The sequence below is a fragment of the Mytilus edulis genome, chromosome 6, assembly GCF_963676685.1.
Source record: "Mytilus edulis chromosome 6, xbMytEdul2.2, whole genome shotgun sequence".
Taxonomy (NCBI): Eukaryota; Metazoa; Mollusca; class Bivalvia; order Mytilida; family Mytilidae; genus Mytilus; species Mytilus edulis.
This window is the reverse complement of record NC_092349.1, coordinates 19,966,833-19,991,962: the sequence shown is the minus strand read 5'-3', so window position 1 is coordinate 19,991,962 and position 25,130 is coordinate 19,966,833. Positions and strand designations below refer to the sequence as shown.

Below are 25,130 nucleotides of genomic sequence, written 5' to 3'. Positions count from 1 at the left end.
GTTGTAATGTTCTCACTTGATACAATCGAAAACAAAATTATAAGAAAGAGTAGTTACACAAATACACACACACACACACACACACGCACACATAGAAAACAGGGTTTTGCATGCTTAGAGTTTCTCAGCTCTTCCTTCCTTCATTCTGTTTTAACTAACGCTTACAATAGATGCCAAGCGGTGTATTTTTAAAAAAGTTCAACGTTTAAGATTATTTGTATAAACATTAACAAAAAAAATAGTAGCGTGAATTACATGCCTGTGAGTAAAAACTGAGTTCTTTTCGGTATACACAATAACGAGATTAGGAAATAATGGTAGACTGAAGTAACACTTGACTGAATTTAGCGTCTTTATTCTTTATAGCATCCCAAAATATTTCATAGATTCTTGTACAACACAGCTTGACCTCCAAAACTGTGTCTCAGATTTCTAAAAACATCAATAGAACAAATTTCATACCAATTGAATTTAGTGGTCTCTTATGAATTGATGTTGCAAACTTCATTGAAGATTTATGATAGAATGAAATACAATAGGAAAAATCTAAGACACAGTTTTGGAGGTCAAACTGTGTTGTACAAGAATCTATAAAGTATTTTGGAATGCTATGAATAACAAAGAAGCTAAATTCATTCAAGTATGGACATCACAATATGGCAACTAATTACATAACAATTAATTATGTAATAATTATGTCATAATGAAATTATCACAATTTGAAAGATTAGTCCTTCTTCTTTCTTTTGGTACCTCATTTATAAAATTTAAAGAAAGATGAGTGGAATTACATCAGTTTAAAGATGTCTGAATGGGGATGAAAAATCTTTGTATTGTGCTACCTTAACTCTTGATTTGTTGATTATACTTGTACGTGATTTGAAGAAAAAAAAATGTAATTTCTTTATTTTTGACATAAAGACAGAAAAACAATCAAGCAGGATTACACACATGTACAGTTTCAAGTATGGTCTTAAGGATATTATTATAATATGACAACTCTAAATAGCAAGACATACAACAAAATATAACTATAATTTTCGTTCCAGTTATAAAATATTTAAATCACCTTGGACAGATTGTAATGGCAACCATTTTTTATCTATATATTCTTTTTGTGTAGGCGATACAAAATTTAATGTATGTTGTTCTATTCTTATACAGTATTTTAGATATGCAATACTACCTTTCACAGAAGGTTTTTCTCCTGAATTTTTGCAGCTATAAATATAAAATTTTAAAATCAACATTATATGTTGACTACATTATATGGGTCAAAAATTTCCCCAATACCAAAAATAACATCTTTTGCCTCTATATTTTTAAGGCTAAATCCGCATTTTAATAATAAATCTTGAAGTGCTATCCAAATATTTTTGCTGTATATACATTCCAAAAAAATATGCAATAAGCTTTCTTTGGTTTCAGTGCAAAAAGTGCACATTTCTATTTCTATTAAACCACATTTATAAAGAAAAGAGTTTGTGTATACAATTCTATGTAATAACTTGAATTGAAAATTTTGAAGTTTTTTCCCAATCATCAATCTTAACACATAAATCATCAGACCATTTATTTTGTGATCTTAAAGATTTTCTTTAATTTTTTTCTAGAAATAATTGATAAAAATATTTACATGTTTTTTTTTTTTTTTTTTATCATTTTTGAGTTTTTTTACAATATCATTTTCAATAATATCTAATCTACCATGATCTGAGATGGTTTTCTTCCAGATATCTGGGATTGCACTAACAAGACCATAATGTTCAACAAAATTGGTTTTAACTGCATACTGAGTTTTAAGCTGCTTTTTCCCATCTAGCTGAGATTAGATCATTTATAAAAAAAAATATACCATCATTTGAAGAAAATTACAATGATTGTTAGCAATAAATAACGAATTATCAATGTAAATAAACTTATCATAGATACTAGGAGTAAAAGTTTATATTTACGCCAGACGCGCGTTTCAACTACAAAAGACTCATCAGTGACTCTCGAATCAAAAAATGTTTAAAACATGTAAAAGACCAAATAAAGTACGAAGCTGAAAAAAGTTAAATCACAAAAATACTGAACTTAGAGGAAGATCAATAGGGAAAGTCCATAATCACATGGCAAAATCAAATAACAAAACGCATCAAAAACGAATGGACAAGAACTGTCATATTCCTGACTTGGTACAGGCATTTTCAAATGTAGAAAATGGTGGATTAAACCTGGTTCTATAGCGCTAACCCTCTCACTTTTGTAATGACAGTCTCATGAAGAGCATTGAGAACCAAAAATTTCTGAAAGTTTTGCCAAATACAGCTAAGGTAATCTATTCCTGAGGTAGAAAAACCTTATTGTTTTTCAAATATTTAAAGTTTTGTTAACAGTTAATTTATAATTATGAATATATTAATGATAACTCAATTCGACACAGAAGTGCTGCCTACTTGGCTGGTGATATCCTCGGGGGGAAAATCTTACCAGCAGTGGCATCGATCCAGTGGTTGCAAATAAACACATCGTAGATACCAGGATTAAAATTTTATATTAATGCCAGACTCGCGTTCCGTCTACAAAAGACTTATCTGTGACGCTCGAATCAAAAAATGTTTAAAAGGCCAAATGGAGTACGAAGTTGAAAAGCATTGAGGACCAAAAGTTCCTAAACAATTTGCCAAATACAGATAAGGTAATCTGTTCCTGAGGAAGAGAAGCCTTAGTTTTTCAGATATTCAAAGTTTTGTTAACAGTTAATTTATAATTATGGATAAAAGCAACAGTAGAATACGGCTGTTAAAAATTCATAAATCGATAAAGATTACTGTAAACCAACTTATTTTAGCGATATATTGTATGCAAAAAAAAATCTTGAACTCGTAAATCTTTGATGTTTCAAGTCACGCCCACATACTCATAAAACTCCTTACACTAGTTAAAAATCTTAAAGATTTTTTTTGCATACAACTTTGAAAATAAGGGCGTAGTTTCCTTAACTTAAATGTTTACTACGAAATCTGTACTTAAGGATGTCTGCTGGTCATGTTTTTGAATTCTTGTCATATTTTCGATTTTCTCAGGTGTTATCCATACAAATGTATTAAAATATTTTTTACACGAGACCCCACTTTTGTCTTCATAAATCTGTTCAATAGATCATTGATGACCATTTGAATTTTTGTCATGAAATCCTTGTTATTTTTTCTTGGTTTAAAGGGTAAAAAACAATTCCAATGTTAACAAATAGTAAAGTCTGAAGAAAACCCTTTTCCCGCCATTTTCTAAATGTCTCGTATTTTGAAAACTACACACGAGACTATCGATTTTATTACTTCATTTTTTTTAAATATCAAAGTTGTTTTCATTTTAAGCAATCACACGAAATCCTTGTTATTTTAAATTAGAGCAGCAGACATCCTTAAGTAGCTTTATGAATACGGGCCCTGACATCTCGTTTTTATATAAAGAGCGATTTATAACGCTAATATAAATCGTCGCGAATATGTCAATCTTTGATCTTTTATAATAAACTTCATCAAGTAAATCAGATAATCGCGAAATTAAATAGCCGCGAAGTGGTCAAGAAAGGGTAAAACGCGAAATAAAGTATCCGCGAAAATAAGGTGGTTTACAAGTAAACAAATCCCATTTACAAACTAAAATGGAGGGAAACGTATCAACTATAAGAGAATTACGACACACCAGAGACACAACACCGAAATGTAACACACACAGAAACGAACTATAATGTAACAATGGCCATATGAACATATCAATGATACCTCAAGTCAACACAGAAGTGCTGATAGTGTGTTATTACTGATAGTTATAAATCAATTAAAGTGTAGGTATTAACAGGGGTTAAGAAATTTTTTAATAACTCACTAGCCCAGGGCTAATTGGTAGCAGGATTTTACTAGCCCTGTTGGAAGAACTACTAGCCCAACAAAACTGACATGCTATCCCAAATATGCCTTACAAATTCAGAGTTTGCTGCAATAACAATGAATTCTATAAACTTAACAATTTTTTTATCCATTGTACAGAAGATTTTTGCAAATTGGATACCCAAAACTTATTAGCAGATATATTCAATTAATTGATAATTGAATATTCACTGAATATTCTGATATAAGAGTTGACCAAATCCGGAGATGATACAAGTCTTGACCACTGCTATACATGGGTATATAAAAGGTACATCATCACGTTTGTGTAAAAGAATTATCAGCTGGTTAATTATGTAATGCTCATATTTGTTTCCAGATTTAAAATTATATTTATCAAAATAAATTAAAAATGTTAAATGACCTCAAATATTTATGTGAATAAAAAAAAATCACCTTCCATAGTTTGTCTTTTATTATCAAGATTATAATTGTATTATAAACGAAGTACAGTAATGTCCATATTTACATTTATCACAGGTTTTTAAATTGTGGGCTATAAATAGATTACAACCTGGGCACAGTCTCTAAACTGAAACTGTATTTGTTATTAATTTTATTTCTTTAAAAATCGAATTCATTTGATTATCAATGAAGATAATCACGATTGTTGAACTATTATTGCATCAAGTTTAAGTTTTCTGAAGACTGTTAATGTTTAGGTCATGGTTCTGGAGGCTTGTTCACAGTATGTAAACAAAAACAAAATGGCGTCCATAACATGTGCACACGTTTCAAATTTATATCTGACAAAAGTCGGGTTTCTGCTGTCAAAAGGGATTCACATTTATATTACAATAAATTAATCAGAAGAAGGTACAATCAGGTTACATAAGCAATGTATAATACCACTTCCGGTACTTACACATCGATATTGAAAGTACGGGATCCACCCAAAGTTGTTTGGTCTATTTTAAAACTTGTACAAAATCAGTTCAAATTCTAGGAATCCCGGATGACGTAGTCGAATCTGATTGGCTAAGATAGAAAAGTGATGAGGGGATTTTCCACTTTCTATTTTGGAAACGCCAAGAATTTTTTGTTACTAGTCCGTCGGGTCGGGCATATTGGATTACAATTTTTGGTTGCCCGATGTCTAAATGTTGTAGCCCCGGGCGTCAGGCTAGTGGATTTCTTAATCCCTGCGCCAGGTAATGTGTTAATTGCTTTATTATTATGAGGCTGATTTCATGCAGGAACTTCTTAGGAAGAAAGATAAGAAGTTAGCAATATCCTTTAACTCTACTTTCCGCTATATAGATGACGTTCCTTCACTAAACAATTCAAAATTTGGTGACTATGTGGAACGCATCTATCCCATCGAATTGGAGGATACTACAGATACAGTTAAGTCGGCTTCATATCTTGCCTTTCATCTAGAAATTGACAATGAGTGTCGGTTGAAAACAAAACTTTACGACAAAAGAGATGATTTCAGCTTTCCAATTGTGAACTTTCCATTTCTAAGTAGCAACATTCCAGCAGCACCTGCATACGGGGGCCGGGGTATATATCTCCCTATTGATACGATATTCCCGTGCTTGCATTTCCTATCATGATTTTCTTGATAGAGGGTTACTGATCACAAGGAAGCTATTAAACCAAGAGTTCCAAATGGTGAAGTTGAAATCATCCCTTCGTAAATTTTACGGACGCCATTAAGAGTTGGTTGACCGTTATGGAATAACCGTTTCACAAATGATATCGGATATGTTCCTTACGTCGTAACTACAACCCCCTTCCCTTTCATGAATGTGACCTACCGAATTAGACTATTTACCGGATTTGTAATCACATAAGCAACACGACGGTTGCCACATGTGGAACAGGATCTGCGCACCCTTCCGGAGCACCTGAGATCACCCCTAGTTTTTGGTGGGGTTCGTGTTGCTTATTCTTTAGTTTTCTATGTTGTGTCATGTGTACTATTGTTTTTCTGTTTGTCTTTTTCATTTTTAGCCATGGCGTTGTCAGTTTGTTTTAGATTTATGAGTTTGACTGTCCCTTTGGTATCTTTCGTCCCTCTTTTAATGTTCTGCAAAAAAAACGCAAACTTTCGACTGATTTTTAACTAGTGTCAGGAGTTTTTTGAGTATTTTGGCGTGACTTAAAACAACGAGATTTACGAGTTGAAGATTTTTTTTGCATACAACTTCGAAAATAAGGGCGTAGTTTCCTTAACTTAAATGTTTACTACGAAATCTGTACTTAAGTAACTTTATGAATACGGGCCCTGACATCTCGTTTTTATATAAAGATTAGACGTTTGTTTTCCTGTTTAAAGGGTTTTACACTAATCATTTTGGGACTCTTTATAGCTTGCTGTTAGGTGTGAGTCAAGGGTAAGATCGTACTATGACCGAAAATGGTTTCTCATAAAAGTGAGGGGTTAAGCAATATAAAACCAGGTTCAATCCACCATTTTCTACATTTGAAAATGTCTGTACCAAGTCAGGAATATGAAAGTTGTTTTCCATTCGTTTGATGTGTTTTATCCTTTGATTTTGCGATTTGATTGGGGACTTTACGTTTTGAATTTTCCTCGGAGTTCAGTATTTTTGTGATTTTACTTTTTACTTTTACACATTGTTATTTGGATGTACATGTAGAGCTGTCTCACACCACTTATTCTTAAATTTATTGTTTTTAAGAAAGAGTTGTTTAATGTTTATTTACTTGACTGTAACTAGGACTTTTAAATTACTAAGAATCTAGCAAGCTTAAATTTTCTAAATTTGATTTTTTTATCAGCGTTGATTGTTGATTTTAATGAAATAGCTTAGTGCTAATGCCTGAATCCGACTAGCTTCAACGTTTAACCCCGCAACTTTCTGTATGTATGTGCCTGTCCTAAGTCAGGAGCCTGTAATTCGGTGCACGTGGTTGTCGTTTGTTTTTCGTTTTTTTAAATTGATTAGGCTGTTTATTTCTTATTTGAATTACATTTTTGATTTCGGGTCCTGTTATAGCTGACTATGCGGTCTGGGCTTTGCTCATTTTCGAAGGCCGTACGGTGATCTTTTGGTGTTAGTTTCTTTGTCATTTTGGTCTTCTCATTTTTATTTATTAATTTCTCTTAGATTTTGGTATTTCGAATGTAAAAATACATTATACAGTATCACGGTAATTGTGATCGGGACATGTAATATTCACTGGTATGCCTCAACATATTTACACCCGAAAGACCTGGCCCAACATCTTGAACAAAAAGATACAATAGTATTTTATGCTCAAACTGATGTATCATTTCGAATTCACAATAACTCTGACGTGAGACTTTAAATTAAAACAAATATATATATATAGATGGTTCTTCATAGAACGCCTTATTAGAGCTGTCCATCAGTCTGACGAAAGGTACTTACACTTAACAAATCATACCTAAGACTCGTTTTAGGGATCCTCTGTTTTAATATAATTAAATAATCGTCATGGAGCTTCGTTATTTAAGAATTGCAACGCCAAAATAATAAAATGAGGAAAAAAGATGACCTCCAAACTAATCCATATGCTGGTGCTTGTTTAATAACTTTTGAATCACCGCCTCTCTCTGTGTATTTATCATTGTCACCTTGTGATGTGTCCATACATCAGAGTTAGGCTCTCCTATGGAACCATTATTTTAGCGTATAATTGCGTTTTGGTCCTGAACTGTTATGACATATTATCCACTAGAGGTTGGGTGACTACTGCATGTGTGTCTATCCTAGATTTAGGAGTAAGGCACACTGGAGTACCTCTACTCAAAAGAAACATTCCTAACCTACAATTCTAAATCTACATTTTCCAAAACACCGTAGCGTTTCTTTGTTGCTATTAGTGTAAGGGAACGAGCATTTTTTCCCTAAAAAATGCTGATTCCCAATTTGACGAGAGAAAAACGTATTGTGGTCAAGGAGATTACAAACAAAAAATTCTGAATCCAGATTTTCCCTTTACCTTATAGTGTTAAAATTTAGAAAAGAAAGATTTATAGCGTCGAAAAACTAAGAAAAACATTCTGACTCAGACTTAAAAACCCTAACATAATCCCTCCCCCTTTTAAGGTAAATAGTTGCTCCCATAACTTGTTTTTTTTTCTCCTTTTTTAAAGCTATTAAATGCCTGTTTAATAATGTGAACAGTTGTTAATGTCTGTGTCATTTGGTCTCCTGTGGAGAGTTGTCTCATTGGCAATCACACCACATCTTCTTTTTATATTTGTTACTGTTATATTTAACTGGATTTGCAATTAAAGTTATAGTTTCACAGTTGTTGCCTGCGATCACAAGAGTCACATTAAATTTTCCATATTTAACCATGATAACATTAATAGAAGAAAAAAAATTAATCACAAAATCTATTTTTCCTAGATTTATTTCATATTACTTTTTCAAAACATTGTAGCATCCTTTATGTCTCCCTTATATAATTTACACATCATGCAATAATAATAATTATAATATGAATGCGTGGTATATTCATGCAAGAACCTAGAACCCTAAAAACACAACTGTTGCAGTTAATATCCATAAAAGCGGCCTTTCAGGCTATGACGGCGTCTTTGTGAAGTCCTCCTCCTATTTTGTCGTCTGCCATTGGTCCTGGTTTTAGATACAGGAAAACCAATGGATCTGGTTTTTATAGAGACAGGAAACCCAATAAATCTGGTTTTAGAAACAGGAAACCTATTCGATCTGGCTTTAGATACAGGAAACTGAAAAAAGTCAAATTATATTTTTATATAAAATAATCATGCTGCAATAATTACTTTGCTCTGTTCATTGTTTTAATTGTGTCAACCGAGCTCTAGATATTTGTTTCCTCTGTTTAAATCGTGTCAACCGAGATCTAGATATTTGTCTCCTCTGTTTAAATTGTGCCAACCGAGATCTAGATATTTGTTTCCTCTGTTTAAATTGTGTCAACCGAGATTTAGATATTTGTTTCCTCTGTTTAAATTGTGTCAACCGAGATCTAGATATCTGTTTCCTCTGTTTAAATTGTGTCAACCGAGATCTAGATATTTGTTTCCTCTGTTTAAATTGTGTCAACCGAGATCGACTAGATATTTGTTTCCTGCTGATAATTGTTTTTTCATTGTGTTTCATTGACACTTTCTTTACATTTTGATATTCCATGTATTCATACCTCTTTTTTTTTTAATCGTACGGTTTGTTTTCCCCTCTTTTCACCTATGCACTGTTGGGCAAGTACTACCGACTATTATTTGTGAGATAGTAGCCCCATTGAAATAAGACGTGTGTTTGCCTTACAAGGTGAAAAATATCTTCCAATTGTGAGAAAGTAGCCCTATTGAAATCAGACTCGTGACTGCCGTACAGAGAGAATGATATCTACTAATTAATAGATAGTAGCCCCATTGAAATCGGTCATTTGTCAGCATCACAAAGCGAAGGATATCTAATAATTATAACATAGTAGCCCCATTGAAAGCAGACAAACATCTGTCTCACAAAGAGAAGGAAATTAGACGTGTCTGCCTCAGAAAGAGTATTTAATAATCGTTAGACAGTAGCCCCAATAAAATCTACGCTTATGTTCAAACTTTGTTTATACAATTAAATAATTTAAATTTGGATGTAACGTGTCTTCTGATTGGCTGACGTTATTTTGTTATTAGCCCATAGACATAATTTAGTCAGGTGACCGTGACGTCATCAACGTTTTTTCATGGTTTTTCTACGGTTTAAAATGGAATTTAGAATCAAATTATAAGAAATGTCTGTAATATTTTTTCTGTCTCGTCGAAATAACATAAAAAATGTGGTGTGCACACTGTAAATAACCCGCTACTAGCGTTATTCAGTGTGCACCGCATTTTTTATGTTTAACTTATTTCTTCATTCCTTAAATGCATTACCTGTGGCCTGTTAACAAACGGTCTGTTTGGAGCAGTTACTAGTTGCTGAGATTGTCTTCCGAATGTACCTTGTCTTTGGTATTGATAACCTCTTCGGTCATTGGTATACACATATCTTCCATTTAAAGGCTGGGTTGGTCGAAAGTTATCTGACAGAGGTCGGAACCGACGGAAATGACGATCGCTCAGAAGTCTGAATTGGTTTATCTGTAAAACAATGTGTAATATAATAGTCATAGACGCCTAGAAGTCTGAATTGGTTTGTGTACAATAGTCATGGACGCCTAGAAGTCTGAATTGGTTTATCTGTCAGATAATATGTACAATAGTCATAGACGCCTAGAAGTCTGAATTGGTTTATCTGTAAGATAAAATGTACAATAGTCATAGACGCCTAGAATTCTGAAGTGGTTTATCTGTAAGATAATATGTACAATAGTCATAGAAGCCTAGAGTTCTGAAGTGGTTTATCTGTAAGATAATATGTACAATAGTCATGGACGCTTAGAAGTCTGAATTGGTTTATCTGTAAGATAATATGTACAATAGTCATAGACGCCAGAATTCTGAAGTGGTTTATCTGTAAGATAATATGTAATATAGTCATGGACGCCTAGAAGCCTGAATTGGTTTATCTGTAAGATAATGTGTACAATAGTCATGGACGCCTAGAAGTCTGAATTGGTTTATCTGTAAGATATTATGTACAATAGTCATAGACGCCTAGAATTCTGAAGTGGTTTATCTGTAAGATAATATGTACAATAGTCATAGACGCCTAGAATTCTGAAGTAGTTTATCTGTAAGATAATATGTAATATAGTCATGGACGCCTAGAAGCCTGAATTGGTTTATCTGTAAGATAATGTGTACAATAGTCATAGAGAAGTCTGAATTGGTTTATCTGTAAGATAATATGTACAATAGTCATGGACGCCTAGAAGTCTGAATTGGTTTATCTGTAAGATAATATGTACAATAGTCATGGACGCCTAGAAGTCTGAATTGGGTTATCTGTAAGATAATATGTACAATAGTCATAGACGCCTAGAAGTCTGAATTGGTTTATCTGTAAGATTATGTGTACAATAGTCATAGACGCCTAGAAGCCTGAATTGGTTTATCTGTAAGATAATGTGTACAATAGTCATAGACGCCTAGAAGTCTGAATTGGTTTATCTGTAAGATTATGTGTACAATAGTCATAGACGCCTAGAAGTCTGAATTGGTTTATCTGTAAGATAATGTGTACAATAGTCATGGACGCCTAGAAGTCTGAATTAGTTTATCTGTAAGATAATGTGTACAATAGTCATGGACCCTAGAAGTCTGAATTGGTTTATCTGTAAGATAATATGTACAATAGTCATGGACGCCTAGAAGCCTGAATTGGTTTATCTGTAAGATAATGTGTACAATAGTCATAGACGCCTAGAAGTCTGAATTGGTTTATCTGTAAGAAAATGTGTACAATAGTCTTAGACGCCTAGAAGTCTGAATTTGTTTATCTGTAAGATAATATGTACAATAGTCATGGACGCCTAGAAGCCTGAATTGGTTTATCTGTAAGATAATATGTACAATAGTCATGGACGCCTAGAAGTCTGAATTGGTTTATCTGTAAGATAATATGTACAATAGTCATGGACGCCTAGAAGTCTGAATTGGTTTATCTGTAAGATAATATGTACAACAGTCATGGACGCCTAGAAGCCTGAATTGGTTTATCTGTAAGATAATATGTACAATAGTCATGGACGCCTAGAAGCCTGAATTGGTTTATCTGTAAGATAATATGTACAACTTGATAGTCATGGACGCCTAGAAGTCTGAATTGGTTTATCTGTAAGATAATATGTACAATAGTCATAGACGCCTAGAAGTCTGAATTGGTTTATCTGTAAGATAATATGTACAATAGTCATGGACGCCTAGAAGTCTGAATTGGTTTATATATAATACAATTGGTCATTCAATAGTAATAGACATGTTTGAATCAGTTTTTTACGTAGATTTTTGAATATGTTTATCTATAAACTGCCCAGAAACGACGAAAATGGCGACCCTATATGTCTGAATTGGGTTATCTACAAAATTCTCAGAAACGACAAAATAGACTTCCAGTAACCAGAAAGGACGGAAAAGAAAATCGGAAAGATGTCTGCATTGGGTTATCTAACATGAAAAAAAAAACAATAATCATAACAATCGCATAGATGTATTAATTGGTCTATCAATAAAAAAAAAAAAAACTAGATATCATTGAGATGGAAGCCATCTCTGTGGGCCCCGCTGTGAATAATGTGCATTAAAAAATTATATCTTTACCATAGGACATGGGTTTGAAAACTGAAATCAAAGTTTTTGACCTTGACCTTTGACCTAGGAAGTTGTAAATAAATTATGACACACCCTTTGGTGTTGGTTTATAAACATGTCAAGTATAAACTTTGAAATGATAACGGTTCTCAAGATATAGAGCGGACACGATCTTTACCATAGGACATGGGAGTGTCAACTGAAACCAAAGTTTTTGACCTTGACCTTTGACCTAGGAAGTTGCACATAAATTATGACACACCCTTTGGTGTTGGTTTATATACATGTCAAGTATAAACTTTGAAATGATAACGGTTCTCAAGATATAGAGCGGACACGATCTTAACCATAGGACATGGGGTTGTCAACTGAAACCAAAGTTTTTGACCTTGACCTTTGACCTAGGAAGTTGTACATAAATTATGACATACCCTCTGATATTGTTTTATATACATTTCAGGTATAAACTTTAAAATGATAACAGTTCTCAAGATATACAGCGGACACAATCTTTACCATAGGACATGGGGTTGTCAACTGAAACCAGTTTTTTACCTTGAACTTTGCCCTAGGCAGTCGTTCATAAATTATGACACACCCTCTGGTGTTGGTTCATATACATGTCAAGTATAAACTTTGAAATCATAACGGTTCTCAAGATATAGAGCGGACACGATCTTCACCACAGGACACAGGGTTGTCAACTGAAACCAAAGTTTTTTTATCTTGACCTTTAACCTAGGAAGTTGTACATACATCATGACACGCCCTCTGGTTGTGGTTAATAAACATGTAAAATATAAAGTATGAAATCATAATGGTTCTCTAGATATGGAGCGGACACAAATTTAAAGTGTTACGGACGGACGGACGGACGGACAGACTGGTCACTATGGATGGACGGACAGACGGACGGACGGACAGATTGATCACTATAGGGCGACCCGCCTAAAGGCGGGGCCCTAATAAGTCACACAAAAGTCATACAGATCTTAGGTGTCTTTTGATTTTTGTCGAGCCTTCGACTTCTGTCGAAAAAGTGAGATATAGCGATCCTATATTTCGTCGTCGGCGGCGGTGTCCACATATATAATAATTCTTTGGTTAAAGTTTTTGAAATTTTAATAATTTTCTTAAACTCCTGGATTTATTAAACCTGGAAAGATGCTTGTTTGTGATCATTAGATAGTATCAAGAAGTATATTTTGTAAAAAAGAATCAATTTTCGAGGTATTTTACTTATAAATGGATTAAGTTTTTTTTCTGCCAGGTAACATTACTTCCACTCTGTGATTAAAGTTTTATGAATTTTAAAAACTTTCTTTAACAGTCCTGGATGTGTACCAAACTTTGGCAGAACCTTGTTTATTATCAAAAGCTAGTTTGTAGAAAGAAATTTTGTAATAAAATCCTAGTTATTTTTTTATCGGTTTTGAAAGAAAAAAAGTGCCTATGTTTAGCGTATACAAAATCTAGAGAGATTCATTTCCAGCCAAATTTCCAATGGCTTAATTTATGACGACACACTTGACATCGGATGAGTCGAAGTCGAAGAACCAGACCAAAATATTCAACTTCTCCGAGTTTTGACTCATCTGCGGTCGAGTGTGTCGTCATAAAATACGTTCTGAAGGTCTCTGGTGGGGTCGTCTGCTTTACATTACTAATGATGAATTCATTATAATTGTCACAATCCTTTTATTTGCTGTAGTTATTAAGTTTTAAATCTAACGATTCATTTAATCTCGGCTTTGGTCATTTAAATTCGTGAAAAACAAAATCGGCGCAAATGAAATGCAGATCGGCGCAAATGCAAAACGCCGGTTTTTATCTCCGGTGAAAAATGTTCAACTCACTAACATTCCGCTTGAACGATCAACAAATGTGTTAATAAGTGGTAATCATTAACATGTCATTTCAACTGTTTTAGGTGACGTAAAAAGTACATCTGATTTAATTATTTATCATTAGATATTCATCTTTCGATAATTTTTACTTTCGAACTTCGAGACATCAGGGTCAATTAACATTAATTTTACTTCGACGGGACTATAAAGTTTACTCGACTTAACCGAGTATTCGAATCAACCAAGTTCGACTTATCAGAGATAACTTAACATTGATCAAACGGGAATTTTTCCGGGACCGAGGAATTACTTCGACTCATCCGAGTTTTCGACATAACCGAGTTCGACACAACGAGTTTCGACTGTCTCGAAAACAAGTACACAGACCCTTCATCTAGTTCTGCTTTTTTAGTTTCTTTATTTATAATACTATCAATATATAACGATCTTATAAAAAGCTTGTTATTTTGAAACCGAGTATCGAACATCCTTAACCAGGATAGTAAGTATATTATTTCTTAAATCACCTGTCTTTCAGAAATTCGTATGTGTTCTTGAAATATTGTCCAGATTACACTCTCATAACATGGAGGTGTTGTCAATCCACCGTAATATCTATAAAATACATCAGTTGAACGTGGAAATAAGGATCCTAAAGCAAATGCTTGAATATTGACATGGTCGTCTGAAAAAAAGATTAAGTGTTGTTTGCTAAAGTTCAGTAGCAAATAGTGAATTAGAACCAATCATAAAATACAACAGATAAGTAGGTACTGCAGTGAGCATGCGAACCAATAAAAGGATATAATAGATAACTATGTACTGAAAGACAATGAGAACCAATCATACAATACAAAAGATAAGTAGGCACTACAGTTGATAAAGAAGATGACAGAGAAATTTTAAAACTGAGATGATGGATATGGGTAGATATATGTATATGTTTTGTATCATGAAGCGTCTTCTGATTGGCTGACAGATTTTGTTTATCAGCTTATAGACATAATTTAGTCATGTGACCGTGACGTCATCAATGTTTTTTTCATGATTTGCTCGGCTTGAAATGGAATTCGAACTTCTTAACGGGCGTCCCCTAATAAATCAAGGCACATAATTTATTCTATCACCCTTAGTATTAAAATAACTACCCTCAAATGAAGGGGTTACTCTAAAAACTAGAAGCTCTAAAGAGCCTGTGTCGCTCACCTTGGTCTATGTGAATATTAAAGGAAGCAGATGGATTCATGACAAAACTGTGTTTTGGTGATGGTGATGTGTTTGTACATCTTACTTTACTGAACATTCTTGCTGCTTAAAATTATCTCTATCTATAATGAACTTGGCCCATTGGTTTCAGTGGAAAATGTTAGTAAAAATTTACAAATTTTATTAAAATTGTTAAAAATTGACTATAAAGAACAATAACTCCTAAGGGGGTCAATTGACCATTTCGGTCATGTTGACTTATTTGTAAATCTTACTTTGCTGAACATTATTGTTGTTTACAGTTTATCTCTATCAATAATAATATTCAAGATAATGACCAAAAACAGCAAAATTTCCTTAAAACTAACAATTCAGGGTCAGCAACCCAACAACGGGTTGTCCGATTCATCTAAAAATTTCAGAGCAGATAAATGTTGACCTGATAAACAATTTTACCCCATGTCAGATTTGCTCTAAATGCTTTTGGTTTTGATTTATAAAGACAAAAACTGCATTTTACCCCATGTTCTATTTTTAGCCATGGCGGCCATCTTGGTTGGATGCCTGGGTCACCGGACACATTTTTCAAACTACTAACCCAAAAGATGATTGTGGCCATGTTTGGATTAATTTGGCCAAGTAGTTTCAGAGGAGAAGATTTTTGTAAAAGATTACTAAGATTTACGAAAAATGGTTTAAAAATTGACTATAAAGGGCAATAACTCCTAAAGGGGTCAAATGACCATTTCAGTCATGTTGACTTATTTGTAAATCTTACTTTGCTGAACATTATTGCTGTTTATAGTTTATCTCTATCTATAATAATATTCAAGATAATACTAGAAACCAAAAACAGCAAAATTTCCTTAAAATTCAGGGGCAGCAACCCAACAACGGGTTATCCGATTCATCTGAAAATTTCAGGGCAGATAGATCTTCACCTGTTTAACAATTCTACCCCTGTCAGATTTGCTCTAAATGCTTTGGTTTTTGAGTTATAAGCCAAAAACTGCATTTTACCCCTATGTTCTATTTTTAGTCATGGCGGCCATCTTGGATGGTTGGCCGGGTCACCGGACACATTTTTAATACTAGATGCCCCAATGATGATTGTGGCCAAGTTTGGTTTAATTTGGCCCAGTAGTTTCAGAGGAGAAGATTTTTGTAAAAGTTAACGACGACGACGGACGACGTACGACGGACGACGGACGACGACGGACGCTGGACGCCAAGTGATGAGAAAAGCTCACTTGGCCTTTTAGGCCAGGTGAGCTAAAAAAAAGTGGGAATAATGATATTCACATCTACAGGCATATCTCAGTAATCAATGTTACCTTTGTGTCTAACATCGTTTAAATGACCTATTATTTCGTCAAATGCCGGATTATGAGCACCAACCTGAAATAAAGTGTTGCACGGTGTAAGATTAATAGTTTCATGCAATATTCACGCACTTTAATAAACTTTGTAACAACTGAGGGTTCCGTAGATGACCCGGGGCCGTATGCATAAAACATCTTAATTTTTTAAATGTTAAGTCTTCACTTAACTAAGGAATACTTAAATCGGAACCTTTCTCTAATTACCGTTAATATGTTATATTTCTTATTTTGCAAATGTAAAAGTTTGCTGTAATTATTCAAATTTATTCATCAATGCATGCTTTTATTTTAAAGAGCTGGGGTTAAATTGATAAAGGTATATGTAAATAGAAAACGTAACATACTAGTAGTATAATGATGAACAGTTGGCGCATATAAGACAACGCTTTTTATGGTTGATGTTTTGACGGATATGCATTGGAAGAAAAATATTTTGGTAATCCAAAACTTTCCTCTACTTAATCTTTAATTATCTTTCATGGGTGTAATATTTTCTGGAGACAACAAAATGTTTTAAACTCTAACAAAACATGATCAAGGTTTCAGTGGCGTACCACAAGACTGAGTGTAGCATTGTAAGCATGAGATAACAAATAATTTTACAAAACACTTTTTTTCAATAAAATGTTCACTTATTGTTCAGCTTATTATGCGCTACTTTCTCCCTTTCCATCTTCCTTGCTTACATTTGCTTATGATTTAAAAAAAAAATCTTTTTTTTATGTGAAATTAACAGTTTTATCGCTTCCCTTTCACAACAAAAAAAAGAAGGGGGAGGGTAGATTTCCCCCCAGAAATCCATATACAAACTAGGATATTTTTCAAAAGTCCTACAATCTTTACTATATATAAAACAAATTATTACAGCCACAATATTTTCGAAATCGCAATATATCTCACTGAATATATAAGGTAATATGAAAAAATAATTTAATACGAGTAAGGTATCATAAATACCTTATATAACCGACGTATTCCATGGGGGTGTAGCAGTAGGGACTTCTGACTGCCGTAACAGTGATTCTATATAATCAACCTAATTGTTTCAACAAAATGGAGGTCCATGTCCACCCCCCCCCCCCCCTTTATGAAAGAAATCCACCTCTGGGTAAGTCTTAAAACTTTTCGATTTTGTCCCGATAAGTGATTTTTTTTAGGGTATGCCGTACATCTTTAGAATAAAACTGAATTGAAAATTCAAATTACGCCCCCCCCCCCAAAAAAAAAAAAGAACCCCAACACATATATAAAATGTGGTTTTGCATGCTCTTTGTTCAATCCTTAATTCTGTTTTAACTTACGGTTACAATTGATACCACGAGGTGTATTTTAACAATTTAAATAATTATTCACGTACAGAGTAAACAAAAGAAAAATAGTATCATGAGTTACATGTGTGTAAAAACTGAGTACTTTTCGGTATGCATAATGACGAGATTGGGCAATAGTATATATAACTACCCACTGTTATCTCTTGATTTGTTGATTATACGTGATTTGAAGAAAATAACGATGATATTTATTATTCCATATTGCTAAAACTTTAGTAGGTTTTTTCTATATGAATTGGATTTTGAATAAATAAGCATATTCACCTGCGAAAAAGAATATTCACCGCGCAAAACGTCGCGTGATTTTACATGTGTAATTTTGGTAAAAAACGTTTGATGTACAATTGATTTTGGTAAATATTTTCCTTTACATACATTTCTACCGGAATATGGAATAAAACAATTACTGTCTTTTGTTTCGGTAAATATGTGGTTTTATTAACCGTTGGCCTCAGTGAATATCAGTTTTTCAAAAGTCAATAAAACCACACATTTACCTCATCAAAAGACAGTAATTGTATAATATTTACTTATTATTTAGCAAAAAAATAAACGAATAATTAGTATTTTATTACTGATATATATATCAAATTGTAGGTAGCATATTCATGTTCTCCTAAAAACGCAAACTTTCGACTGATTTTTAACTATTTTTGAAAATTTAAGGTAGCTCTATATATATCTATTAGTACCTTAGACTTAAAAGTGTTATCCTAGGCGTTTCCTTAGTATAAGGAGTTTTATGCATACCACTTAAGTTTTGTTGGCGTGACTTAAAACAATTATGATTTTACTTAGGAAATACTTAGTTTAAGATTTTTAATGCATACCATCAGATAAAAAGGTCGGAGTTTCCTTAACTTAAGTGTTTACTAAGGAAAATCTTAACTTAAGTAGCTTTATGCATACGGGTCCTGTTCTAGAGTAACTCATTTTCCAGTGCAGTCCAAATTTCTTCGACCGTCGTCATCCCGGACGGCCTTTCTTACAGGTTCTGCCTCATGTACTTAATGTGTATTTTTTCTAGTCCTAAACATGCATGAAAAATATTTGCATATATACATGACGCAACATATCTAGACAATCAATCAACATATACATGTATAGTGTGCATATCTTTAATATTTCCCTGGTTCGGATTAAGGAATGAATTTAGTTCACCAAATTTTTTAAATTTTTATGCCCCACTTACGATAGCAGAGGGGCATTAGGTTTTCTGGTCTGTGCGTCCGTCCGTTCTTTGGTCCGTCCGTCTTTCTCGTTTCAGGTTTAAGTTCTTGGTCAAGGTAGTTCTTTAGGAAGTTGAAGTCCAATCTTATTACTCATCTTAATGCTAAATTAGATTTTTTTCCTCTTTCACGGTCCACTGAACATAGAAAATGACAGTGCGAGTTGGGCATTCGTGTACTGTGGACACATTCTCGTTTTTCATTTAAGAGAACCATTACTAGATGAATGTCGCGATAATGTAGTCATAACTATAAATGTATTTCATGAGCTATTGTTTGAAATTTAAGAAAAAGTGCGCATAATACCGTATTTTTACATTTTCCAATATTCCAATAGTCTTCAACCACTAAAAAAAATCTAGTCTGCCCTTCCACGAAATATTTAATTAGAATTTTTTTTAAATGTTTATGATTTTTCGAAAATTCCACCTGACAACCGATCAGAAAATAGTTTTAAGTTGAATCAATGCAGACAATATCATTAACTAATGCTCATTAGCTAGTTGATACATTTGTCTTTTAAAATATAACTGACATATAAGGATCGTATGGTATTGGTGCAATGTGGATAAACTTATCGGTTTCCAAGAGCAAAATTGGTAGCGCGTCATCCCCAGTGGCGGATCCAGGGGGGGGGGGGGTCCGGGGGTGCGCACCCCCCTTTATTTTTGCCGATCAAGGCATTTGTTTTGCACCCCCCTTTGCCCTGGGTGCCCTGGGTTAGCACCCCCCCCTTTCGAAAATTCCTGCATCCGCCCCTGATCCCTACAATGGCTTCCATTTCTACGATTGTGAAAATGAACTGGCGTAATGGGGAGATAATTTTGACGAAGTAGGATCCTGACTGGGAGGCCCGAGGGTGATTTAACACTGACACACCAAGTTCGAATGGGATAACTATTTTACATCCTAGCTGATCTAGAAAGTTAAAAATTAATCAAAACTTCATAAAATCTAGTTTAGAACGCCACACAATCCTTAATATTATATACTTTATACATGTATCTCATATTATATAGTACGTATATACCTTTCATGAGCTTCGGACACAATGTTTAAGTATGTTAAATTAAAACAGTGAGTTTGTATCCAGTCGTCTTGGTGAAGGGGTTTGAGTCGTGGTTGATATGCTTAACGTCTTTGAGTTCGAGACTCAGCATAGGAACTAGTTTTTTTTACATAAAATTTGATAGTGAATCTTTCTAGAAGAAATGATACTATGATTAATTGTTGATTATGCATCTTGCCAAAATGTTACAAAACAAAGGAAAGCACACAAAACAAAGAAAGCTGTGATGATCTGGTAAAGGTGATCACTCCTGGTAGAACAAAGGAACTGGAATGTAATGTCAATCAAAGTTATTATGTAGAAATCACTTTAAAACTTAAAGATATATTTGTACGAAATTTTAGATAAATAAACCATATGGTTTGCCTGTAATAGATATAGGAAGATGTGGTATGAGTAAATTTTATAAAAGTAAACAATTTTAGGTCAAGGTACGGTCGTCAACAGGGAGCCTTGGCTCACACCGGACAGCAAATTATAAAGGGCCCCCAAAAAATAATAGTGTGAAAACATTCAAACGGGAAAACCAACGGTCTAATATATGCATAAAAAAAAACGAAAACTACTGAACATCAGATACCTGACTTAGTACAGGTGTTAATATCTAGTATATAATGCCTACAATATACGTACATCAAATAGAAACGAAAGCACAGCAAGTCCTCCAGTTGCATTTTTAGCTTCTTCAAACATTCTGTATCTCTGCGAGTAGGTTACAACATGCATCTGGATTTGAAAAAAAAACGACCAATAGAATTAGACAGCATACTACACATGCATCTAGATAAAAACAACAAATCGGATTAGACAACGTACTACATACATGTGGTGAACGTGGTTGAGTGTGTATAATTCTTAATACATGTAGTTTCTTGAACATTCTTACATATGTTGTAAACTATAAAGAGATTTCCATGATATGAATTATTCATAGAAAAAAGTAAAATCAATAAAATACTGAACTCTGATGAAAATTCAAGAAGGAAAGTTCATAATTAAATGGCAAACCCGAAAGCTAAAACACAACAAACGAATGAACAACAACCGTCATATTCCTGACTTGGTGCAAGTAGAATTTATCGACGAATAAAGACTATAAAATGCCTATAAAATTCGCTGTCTTCCTGGTTTTATTTGCCATCCTTTTTTAAAAACAGTTTAAACGAAAAATCTCATAAGAACTCATCTACATGTATATAAAAACTAGTTTACTCTAATTTCTGGAATTATCTTATCTGCATTTACTTCAATTATTGTTTAAAAGAAATGTGAAGATAATTTTATACACGATTCATACTATTTTGTCTATTGTTCATATTATTGTTGTTTTTTTGTGGGAGATGTTTCTTTTCTGTTGTTTTACCTCCATAGGGAAGAATCGTTCATTTATGTCGTGTTCTGATCCGCGGCTGTCCTGTGATCCCCAATGGAAGTGAAACTGTTTAACAGTATAAGGCCCAGGAAGTCCGCCTCTTCGTACTACCAGCCGGTTGTTTAGTCCTTCAACATCAACTTCAGCTAAAAAAAGAAATGTTATATTCGGAAGATGGTACATGAGGGAAAACATGGATTTATGATCTAATTTTTCTTTCCTTTGGCCAGTTCTATGATGATTGGCCACAATTGCAGTAATGTGCATCAATTATCAATTATGGCCTTTTAACTAGATCCAATAGTTATAAACCGACCGACCTGTTCATATCATATTGACCCGAGTTCGAGATCAATACCATTTAACAGATTGCCGGATAATTGTAAAGATTTTGTTCTTTCACTTGTATATGCTGTTGAATCGAGCTGATAACTATAAAGTAAAAAGATTGATCCGTTTTCATTCTAAATTATTCCCATTCGTTGGAAGTCTTAGTGAATAAGTTCAATAATAAGATATTTCCTCAATCCATTATTCATTTTGAATTTGCTGATTTATAAATTACCTGTGTGTCCATTGTTTTCAAGGGTCAGTCGAATATTGTTGACATTATTCAGATCACTCAGGTCAAATCTGCCCAATCGTTGATTCAGACGTATTTGTTTGGTTTGTATGTCGATCGGGGATTGATGTCGACCACCACATGTTCTATATTCTCTTGACCATAGAGCAGGAGCTACAGAAGAAAGATATAAACCGTGTTATAACCTTTATTTATGATTGGTTGTATGCGGCGATGGGTGATTGATGTCGACCACCATATGTTCTATATTCTCTTGGTAAAAGAGCCGGAGCTACAGAAGAAAGATATAAACCGTATTATGATTGGTTGTATATCAATCGGTGATTGATGCCGACCGTCACGTGTTCTATATTCTCTTGTCCATTTAGTAGGAGCTACAGAGGAAACTGAGATATAAACAGTAGTATGCTTAGTTTATATTTCGATCGGTGATTGATGTCGACCACCACATGTTCTATACTATCTCGGCCATTCAGCAGGAGCTGCAGAAGAAGATATCAATCGTGTTATGATTGGTTGTATGTCGATCGGTAATTGATGTCGACCACCACATGTTCTATACTCTCTCGGCCATTCAGTAGGAGCTGCAGAAGAAAGATATAAATCGTGTTATGATTGGTTGTATGTCGATCGGTAATTGAAGTCGACCACCACATGTTCTATACTCTCTCGGTCATTCAGCAGGAGCTACAGAAGAAAGATATAAATCGTGTTATGATTGGTTGTATGTCGATCGGTAATTGATGTCGACCACCACATGTGCTATACTCTCTCGGTCATTCAGCAGGAGCTACAGAAGAAAGATATAAACCGTGTTATGATTGGTTGTATGTCGATCGGTAATTGATGTCGACCACCACATGTTCTATACTCTCTCGGCCATTCAGCAGGAGCTGCAGATGAAAGATATAAATCGTGTTATGATTGGTTGTATATTGATCGGTGATTGATGCCGACCGTCACGTGTTCTATATTCTCTTGTCCATTTAGCAGGAGCTAAAGAGGAAACTGAGATATAAACGGTATTATGCTTAGTTTGTATTTCGATCGGTGATTGATGTCGACCACCACATGTTCTATACTCTCTCGGCCATTCAGCAGGAGCTGCAGAAGAAAGATATAAACCGTGTTATGATTGGTTGTATGTCGATCGGTAATTGATGTCGACCACCACATGTTCTATACTCTCTTGGCCATTCAGCAGGAGCTACAGAAGAAAGATATAAACCGTGTTATGATTGGTTGTATGTCGATCGGGAATTTACGCTGACTTCCACATGCGAATGTAAGAGGATATTCCCGAAAAGTACTTTTGTCTATGTGCATATTCCCGAACAGTATTTTTTTTATTTACGCGCATACACCCGAACAGTTATTGTGCCTTCACGCAATCTACCGCGGGAAAAGAGGGTTATTCCCCTTTGAGGACTACACAAACGTACGTAACATCTTTATTATAATTTTATAAGGGACTAAAAGAGTCAAGTATGATAACAAAAAATAAATGGCATATAATTTTCCATATCAACATCATCTTTCGACTAATTAATCATAGGCCCTCGACTATTGAATTCGACTTATATATATTCTCGAAATGTTATCGGTACTGACAAAGACTAAAGGCCCGGTTTTTTTCCCTGTTTTTATTTATTCTGAACAATTTACCTGTTTTTAAACAATTTGAATGGGTCGGTCTTAACCATGCAATTAAATGGTTAAAGAACATTTCAACCGGGATCAAAAGCATGTTTTAGATATTTTCAAAATTGTTTATAGCTTAAACATTCGACCGTTGCGGGGTTTTTTCTTCTCTCTTTTAACATATTTATGGATTCAGCTTAAGCATGTTTCAGTTAGTATTTAACCAGTAACTTGTTTAAGTTTAGAAAAAAACGGGCCTTATGTAAGACATGTAATAAAATTTGTCCTAACATGACAATGCACTTTACACAAACTATTTGACAGATGTAAATCTAATAATGTATTGTAATGCGCCTTGTTTTACATATGTTAAAACAATGTGTCTATTGGTTGTTTAGAGAAGAAGAAGAAGAAGAAAAAGAAGAAATTTTATTTCCAATTATGGGCCCCAAAGGACATAAATATTAAAAATCAATGATTTTCATATTACAATACAAACAATGATATAGCAAAAAGATTAATGAGAACTATTTAAGTTCTTAAAGAATACGTAGATAAAGAATCTATAATATGTTGTTGTTGTTTTTTTAAATACTAATATATTTTAATGCACGTGTGGTCAGTATAGACAACAAACAAGCAGCCCAAAAAGAAAATAGAAAAATAGATATCCATATATGTATAGTACACAATAAGTTGGATCAATTATATAACAAGCGTAATGTTCACAGTTCTTTTTTCATAGTACTATGTTTTTGGTTGTTTTGGTCTAATATTAGTATCCAAGTAGAACATGTAGAAATAATACAAATATATATGTCTAAATCATTCACTCAAGCTTTTGGTAATTACTCGTACGTGGATTCCCTGTTCAATGCAAGATTTCAAAGTATTGTTTAAAAAGAAAACTGTTTCGTCTTGCCAAACTCATAAATAAGGTCGTTAATTTTCTCTTTTGAATTGTCTTACATTGTCATTTCGGGCCTTTTATAACTGACTGTGCCGTATGAGCTTTGTTCATTGTTTAAGGCAGTACAATGACCTATAATTGTTAATTTCTATGTCATTTTAGTCTCTTGTGGAGAGTTGTCTCATTGGCAATCATACCACATCTTCTTTTTTTTTATATATCAACCACAATAGCGTACAAACAGTCGTGTGCATGTCTGAACAAACAACTTGACTTACGTATTCCATCTTGATAACCCCACGTGTTACCTGTAATATAAAAAAAACCCATGAAAATCAAAAAATTCTTTATAGACTATTTGAAATATCCTTCTCACCTTGACATTATAAATCAATAATGTCTTAAAGAACATGTAACATGGTTAATGCTATTTCACAATG

General features: G+C 33.8%; 1 protein-coding gene across 1 annotated transcript; it reads right to left on the bottom strand.

Annotated features, from left to right (window-relative positions):
* Positions 1–8,280: 8,280 nt before the first annotated feature.
* On the bottom strand, positions 8,281–25,020 carry LOC139526265 (carbonic anhydrase 1-like). The gene is made up of 8 exons (XM_071321396.1): positions 24,969–25,020; positions 22,122–22,292; positions 21,548–21,702; positions 20,818–20,910; positions 16,508–16,571; positions 14,495–14,652; positions 9,802–10,008; positions 8,281–8,634 (listed from the first exon to the last, which is right to left on the bottom strand). The coding sequence occupies exons 1-8, from the start codon at positions 25,018–25,020 to the stop codon at positions 8,440–8,442; spliced, it is 1,095 nt and encodes a 364-aa protein (XP_071177497.1). The 3' UTR covers positions 8,281–8,439.
* Between the last annotated feature and the right edge of the window lie 110 nt (positions 25,021–25,130).

Coding starts and splice junctions, on each gene's coding strand:
- LOC139526265 (XM_071321396.1), bottom strand. CDS start 25,020: ATGGGTTTTTTTTATATTACAGGTAACACGTGGGGTTATCAAGATGGA. Junction 20,911..21,547: donor AACGATTCTTCCCTATGGAG/GTAAAACAACAG, acceptor TTTCAAATCCAG/ATGCATGTTGTAACCTACTC. Junction 14,653..16,507: donor AAACGATGTTAGACACAAAG/GTAACATTGATT, acceptor TCTTTTTTTCAG/ACGACCATGTCAATATTCAA.